The sequence below is a fragment of the Haliotis asinina genome, chromosome 3 (assembly GCF_037392515.1).
Source record: "Haliotis asinina isolate JCU_RB_2024 chromosome 3, JCU_Hal_asi_v2, whole genome shotgun sequence".
Taxonomy (NCBI): Eukaryota; Metazoa; Mollusca; class Gastropoda; order Lepetellida; family Haliotidae; genus Haliotis; species Haliotis asinina.
Window position 1 is genome coordinate 25,048,336 of NC_090282.1, and position 7,567 is coordinate 25,055,902.

Sequence of the window (7,567 nt, forward strand, 5' to 3'; positions counted from 1 at the left end):
TACACAAAGTTTACAGCTTTTAAAAATTTGATTTAAGTAGTCTGCATGCCATACGTCTTCCTCTTTGGTCACTTAAAATCAAATGAGCATTTTTAAGAAAACCATACCAAAACACATTCAAAACGTTCAGATTAATCAGACTTTTGTGTAAGAAATGTCATGTCAATGTCAACAACACACAAAGAATTAGACAATCTGCCACAGCATAAACTCAACTGTCAGTAAGTAAAGTTGATAATGGCTTCTCTGATGGAAAGCCTGAGAACCAAGACTGATTTTCTTCTAAGCCGATCAGTTGTTGAAAATGGTCACTCATCCCCATCTTGCGATCACTTCACACCCATGTTGTATTCATTACAACCAATGAGTGTTTGATCAGCTTTATAAAAGTTGGTGAATATGAATTGTATGTTTCACCATCAACAAGAAGACTTGGCCAATAACAGAAACATATCTCTGAGAGTACTGGTCTGCATCCTGGACCATGACAATAGCAACATTTATGACAGACATTAAACCAACAGTCCTAGCATCACAAATACTTTTTTCTTTTGTGCAAACATAAAAGTCTGTTAGAAAGTTGCCATCCATCTAAAACAAAGAGGTAGTCAATAAGTAACTTAGTTCTTCATGAAGTCGACTGTCTCAGATGCATGGAATATTGTTAACTTTGAACCATAAAGATAAAGGGAAAGTATCAGAATGTAAAATGTTACCCTCTGATATCATACTTACTACTGATCACGGTTTACTTTCTGTTGCGGTGTACTGAACTTTTTCATGTTCGCTGAGACACATGGGATCAGATGACTTTGTGACCAAGGTGAGTCCCTCTCAGTGTATTGACCTTTGTTTGACATGCTCCCTGACCAAGATGTTCTGGCCGAGACTTAGATGACATTGTGACCAACATTAGAGTCAATTACTAAGTACAAAAATGAGTACGAAAATCAAAAAGTCTTTGTCATAACTCTTATGAATACTAGTGACTGATGAAGAAACAAGATTCTTACTAAAGCCAACTTTAACAGCCCCTGAACCTTCCCAGCCCAACCTTGATTATGACCAATGCAATGTATTGATCCTTGACATCTTTTGATACCTGAGTAAGACGGAAAGATGAGGACTGTGTGACCAGATTCAACTACTGCCATTGTGATGCTCATCAAACCTGACTTTCACTGCTATCAAAACACTTTGACATGCATCCAAACACAAACAGCTCAGATCCATAAAATATATATCCTGAATTGCTGTTGGACTCTCACATGAGACTAAGTGCATATAAAAATACCTATCTTAGAAACATATCTATTGATATTTTTTTCTGTCATCGTTTCAAAATTATATACTATTAAAATAATTATAAATGTTTCTGTAACTGCTAATTGGGAACCTACAACTAATGTGATAACTATTAATATCTTCAATGACACAAAAAGTAACTTTGTACATTTTAAATGTATCTCATCTGATTGCATGAAAAAATCAATAAAATTCCCTAATATTTTTATGGTGACATAAATTCAAACAATCCTGTAAAGAAGTTGTATGTTCCTTCCATGTCTTCAAACCACTGGACCCTGCAACTTCCAACTCGTGTCTGCCACACCAATGCATTGCACTTCATGAAAATGTAAATTGAACGTTAACACAGACAAGGATACATACTGTTCAGTACAATGCCCAGCCACTCTTGTGTCGTCGACATGAACAGACTGTTTTCAGAACATCCTCAAACTCGCTGCTCATACAGTCCTGCCAGCCTTCAGACAGACGATGATCATTGACAGTCTCCAGTTCTGGAGCTCCGCTCACCAATACATCATATAGACATGGCAGATTCACATTCTCTGCCATCACAAGAGGACCATTCCATGGATGACGAGCTACGCGGAAGTTCTTCAGCTTCGGCATTTTCAACTTCTGGACGTAGAACCCCCGACTCTGTGATATGTCAAGATACGTGACTGATTTTGATGCAAGGGTGTATGTAAGAAGACCCTGTCCACTTGGCGTCCACACTTCCAACATTAGTCGTGACAGCTTCGGTAAATTCTCCAGCAAACGTGTCAACAACTTTTGATTGAGGTTCTGAAAGACAAAGTATTTCTCTAGCACCAAACTATGTAAAGTTTTCAAGCGACTTAAATACTCAACAGAATTCTCAGACCAGTCAAAGGGCAGAATCAAAGTCTGCAAGTTCGGAGCCATGTGCGTGAAATCATTGAAGAAATTAACAAACAAACGCTGCCTGTGACGATGGTTCTGTATGACTTCATCACTCTGTGACCATCTAGCCGACTCAAGCCAGAAGGGCAGAGCTGGTGTTTCCTTCCAGTTAATGTCAGCATAATGGAGATCAGCACACTGTGAGCTGTGGAGAACATTCTCAATCAACTGAAGGTACTTCACCTTGGCATCGGCAATGTCTAGCTTGAACTCAAAACTGTGAAGGATGGGTCGCAAACGAAGTAAATAATCTGCAAACAGAAACACCCTGTTCTTGTAACACTTATAGCACTGGTTAGTAGTCTCGTGACTAGCAGATTCCAAGCATCCAAGAGGAAGGGCAGAGAATAAGATATGGTTCCACAGCCGTGGCGTCTTCATCAAAACACTCCATGACCGACACACAACGGACATTCGTGCTTTTTCAATGTTGGAAAGGAAAGAAAAAACCTTCAGCTTACAATAATCTGGCAACATCTGGAATGGGAATATCTTGCTCTGGCCATCACCCCGGATATGTTTGAGGTCTTTGTCCTGGTGAATCTGCTCCTTCTGCAGAAGAGAAGAAGAGCCTGAGAAAAGGGGAAAACTTGTTGCATGGTAGCGATCCCCAGTCGGGTGGTCACCTCCACCTGAGGTAGCTTTGGAGACAGCTGGAGCAGATTGAGGTCGTTTTCGAGTTGTTTTCCGGCGGGATTTCCTAGATGTGGCAGGCCCTTTGCACACTCCATTCTTGTCCTTGGAATCCATTCCCCACACCTATCAACCTGAACACAAACATCAGACTTAGAATGAGTGTACTGTTAATAAAAGAATGCTATTATATATCAAATTTAGGATACAGAAACCTGCAGAAATACTTCATAACAAAATGTCATTCATAACGTAACATAATGTATTGTTACACTAAAAATACACTTTATAATGCATGAATACAATGCTTAAGGTAGTCAAGGCAATCGTCATACATCCCATGATACTGCTGCAATATTGCCAGTAGCAGAATTAAACCATGATTGCTCACCATACACAGTCCAGTGCAACACATGCAATCCTAGTTCATATACACATTCTTCAAAGAACATACTGCCCAAGAGTCAATAGCAACACTAAGCAAGTCATCCTCGATATCTCCAGGGTCTACTTTCCAATAAATCTCTGCTATACCCTGGATGCATCTATGGCGTTATTACCTCCCTTTGCTGGCTCCGCATTCTCACAGTAGCCAAACAGCTAAGCCGCCATTACAACGGAGCTTGGCAGTGTCAGCAACAGTAGTGGTCGCAGCTGTGAGGGTTGTTCACAGTGCGACTCACATTTGGGGACATCATACAGACACATTTATAGGTCCGAAAATTTACAAAATACATGCAAGAACTCCTTCTGCCTCTTTAAGAGAACCTGTGCATGAATTGTGTTGTCAAGTTTAATCGGTTAGATAACAGGGGTTCAAAATATTTCTTTAACAGCTGTTTGCCAAAGGGCAAGTGACTTCAAGAAAGTAACAAGTCCTGAGTAATTTTCCACTTGCCCTGATTCTATGACACAATGTTTGATGTATAGGTTTACTGGACTATTTATTGAAGAGTGATAAATTTCATAGAACGGTAGCACTAAATTACTATTATTGCGAAATGTATTAGCTACATTATGAGAAGAATGAAATGAAATCCATGTTTATTTGCAGTTTGAAACCGTAAGTGCAAATCATCTTGTAGCCCACGGAAAAGTAAGACACCATTATTTGATTGCCCAAAATGAAAACTGACTAGTCCCAGGCACTGGGCGATGGGATTTTTGAACCCCTGGATAATTGAAGAAAGTGAAAGTAATTAAAAAAGTGAAGGTGAGTTGTGATTGGTTCACTCAACATCCCAGCGTATACACTTGATTGGATGAAAAGCCAGCAAATGGAGGTTATGAATTTATCGGGTTGTACATGCATTCAGGGTGTAGTGGAGATTCATTGGAATGTACACTATGGAGATACTGAGGACGTAAGCAACTGGCCTACATCTTGTCTTGTAGTACAGTTATAGCTTTACTGTTTGATAAAGTGTTTAAAGAATAACATAAGCTGCAAAATTATTTCTGGATAAATTAACACAGTTGATGCCTCAAAAACATAAACATGCACTCGATGCAATATGGGTAAACAAAAGGTGCATTTTACAGATTTGAGTACTTACGTTTACGACCTTATAATCTAGGCATCCCGTTCAAGCTGTGCAAACCTATTCACTGTGTATGTACTCGGTGCAAAGCATAGCGCAGCTGTAAAAACCACTTTTCAACCCAGCTGTTTTCCTTTCATGAATCGTTTGAACTACGACTTTGCTGGATTTTTCCTTTGCGCTATTTTTTAACTTTCAGTGTCTATTCTAGAACTGAAAATCTAGGGGGGATCTGTTGCCCCCTCACAAAGAAGGGAGGGGGGATTTGGAAAATGTAGGGGAGAATACAAAATTGTTTCTGAAAAACACTTAGTTTGGGTTCTTTTCCGACTCGGAGGAACCGGGGTCAGTCTCAGGGTTTTGCTTGCCTTTTGATTCACACGTCTCCTTAACAGAGTTTGCGCTCTGTTGTTTTTATGAGGGGCAATTTGATCATTATTGGCGCGATTCGCGCAATCGCGTCTCCTGGAATAGACACTGAACTTCATAAGCTGAATTTGCAGTTTTGATATTTTGTTATTGTAAGTCCATAATAAAAGTTATCTGAATCTGGAAAGTTATATTTTGTGTTGCATGTAAGCTTTCAAATTATACAAAAACCCAAAAACATCACATACTCAGGAAATTTGGCTGCTAGGTAATCCCAGCTCAGTTCCACTGATAGAGTTTCTATCGTCAACACATTAGCACCATAATCACTGACTGACAAACCTTCAGACACACACTAAAATGAAGAGTTACATGCAAGTATTTATCATGTTACCATTCTGTGTACCTTAAGGTAGTGTCCGGAAACTGAGCAAACATCTGTAAACATTTCTGACGAATCATCGATACATACCTCCCTGAAAGTCCACTGCTTTGAGATTTGTTGAAAATCTGGATTACTTCAGGCATTTGGTCCTATCAGAAGTATCTGAAATAAAGAATTCACACCTTAGAACACATGCTCTTTCATAACACACAGTCAGCTTCATCCATCCAAACACATAACAACACTGCATGTTACTTCCACACATATTTTCTTTACTTCATGGTCTTTTCAGCAAAGAGTCAGCAGACAGGAAGCATTTGGGACATGACATATAGAACCCTTCCAAATGTCTCCATCAATATACTGTGGTATCTTCACATGCCTCATGTCCAGTACAGTCCAGCAAAGCGTTTGACGTGAATGGATTGGGGAAAAAAGAGCAGAGATAATTTGTGTTGTGAATTGAGGCCGCTAGGGGATTCTAGGAGAACCAGGAAATATGGCTGTATTAGAACAGAGGTTATGTAGGAAGATCACGGGAGTAACCTCTGGGGGAAGAGAATGTTTTGATGCAAGTCCAAGTCAGTTTATTTACCTGCACTGAGATGGTGAGTCAGCTTTAAAAACGAACTTGTACATGATGCTGACACCTAAACTGAAATGGAACCTGAGACAGAGGAGAGTCTTTCTCTTTAGATTTAAATTAGAATACTTGATACGCGAAGAAGTGATACGGGCATAGACAGTAACCAAGTACTAAGTTGGATACATTCCAGCTCAATCTTGAGTCTTTTCATTAACATTCATGCAAGTTTGTGACCACTTGACAATGAAGGAATGAAACACACATTGCTGGTTTATATATAGACTGGTCGCACAAATGGTCACAAACGTAAGAGCATTAGATATACTTATATGTGAATGTCACCTCAAAGTCAACAGAAGTTCTACATGGTGCGAGTGATTGTTAAACTGACAGACCATTTAACATTTACAAAGCAAAACTTAACTGTAACTGAAACTAAATATTAGTTTAAAACAGAGGATTTTAGAGTAAGAAACTCAAATTATAAAGATACATCGTGCACTGTTTTAGTAAATGTCATCATCTCTTCCGCGTTGTATATTTTAACAGAAAATAAGAAAATCTTGATATATCTGTAAAATCCCTGTTGTGATGTACAGATTTTCAAAACAAAAGAAGTTACATGTTGATAATAGCAACTGTCACTGTCTAAACATTTTCGATTTGACACTGACAAAGACCTGCCAGTGTCACATGTCTACGCGCATTGACAGCTGCATTTATACGTTGAGTCAATCCTAATTGTTGCTCAAAGGAATCACAAATGACTAATCTTACCTTTGGCAATTTCTATTACAAGGAATTAACACGAAAAGTTAGTATATTTCGGAGTAATAAATACACACCTACGCACCTGCCGCTTTCCCTGACTGCCAAGTTCCGGTACCCATATGCTCATAGTAGCGGTGTTACAACTAGTGTTTCAAAAACCGTGAATGTAACGGTACTCGTCCCGATCTTGGCTATGGAGTATTATTTCTTCTGGGGAAACGTTTTATTTATAACAGTCAAAAATGCCTTAGAGACCTGAAATTAATCACCAGTCCTAACTGATTTTTTTTTAATTTAGCAAAGTTTTTTGCCCCCGACTATTTTGTTTTCACGCGCCATATAGCAAATAATAGAAAATCCCAAAAATGGTTCGTAAATTACGCTAATATTAGACGGCAGTTTACACTGGATGAGCGTTATTACCACTGTCAAAACAAATTTGACAGTTTGTGTTAGTGTTAACAGAGAACATATATGGTCTCTTGTATTAATTGATCTCCATACTAATTACGCTTTGGTTATCCATGCGTGTAAAGTTGGTACTGAAGGTTGTCAATCACAGCTGGTCCACTTATAAAATGTGCGTCAATAACACGATATAATAATATACACGAGAAGCTAAAACTACAGCTCTTTCAATTTTCGTAAGTAAAGCAGATTATTATGTACGAGGGGAAATGACTTTACCTTGCTTCGCCGATTATTGAAAACATATTAATTCCTAAACTGTGGTCGCAACACGTCAGAATTCTAAGCACTTATGCAAAACGCTACAATCGTCTTTTTCAAATGGACAGAAACGATAAATTAATATTTCAAACTCGACCAAAACATCAACCTTCACTGAGACGATAGTCGCAATTTAAATTTTGTCTACATCGAGTCTGGTTTTGTCATGGACACCTAATATTAATTACTTTAGGTTGGGATGTGCTGGATGAGACATTAACCAGAATGGTGCTCAACGGTACAGGGTGTTTGTGTCTGTCCTTGTGTCTGTCACATAACTGCACACTGTTCGCTGGTTTACATTGTATGAGATACCCCTTT

General features: G+C 38.8%; 1 protein-coding gene across 2 annotated transcripts; it reads right to left on the minus strand.

The window, feature by feature from the left end:
• Nucleotides 1-542: 542 nt before the first annotated feature.
• On the minus strand, nt 543-6,647 carry LOC137276696 (uncharacterized). 2 transcript variants are annotated; one of them, XM_067808316.1, is made up of 3 exons: nt 6,592-6,634; nt 5,248-5,322; nt 543-2,999 (listed from the first exon to the last, which is right to left on the minus strand). In XM_067808316.1, the coding sequence occupies exon 3, from the start codon at nt 2,980-2,982 to the stop codon at nt 1,675-1,677; it is 1,308 nt and encodes a 435-aa protein (XP_067664417.1). In that variant the 5' UTR covers nt 2,983-2,999; nt 5,248-5,322; nt 6,592-6,634; the 3' UTR covers nt 543-1,674. The 2 variants fall into 2 exon arrangements, with proteins under 2 accessions (XP_067664417.1, XP_067664418.1); XM_067808317.1 differs by having other exon boundaries at nt 549-2,999; nt 6,600-6,647.
• Nucleotides 6,648-7,567: the final 920 nt, after the last annotated feature.

What these genes read in the sequence shown, in the direction of transcription:
- LOC137276696 (XM_067808316.1), bottom strand. Translation starts at nt 2,982, where the DNA reads ATGGATTCCAAGGACAAGAATGGAGTGTGCAAAGGGCCTGCCACATCT.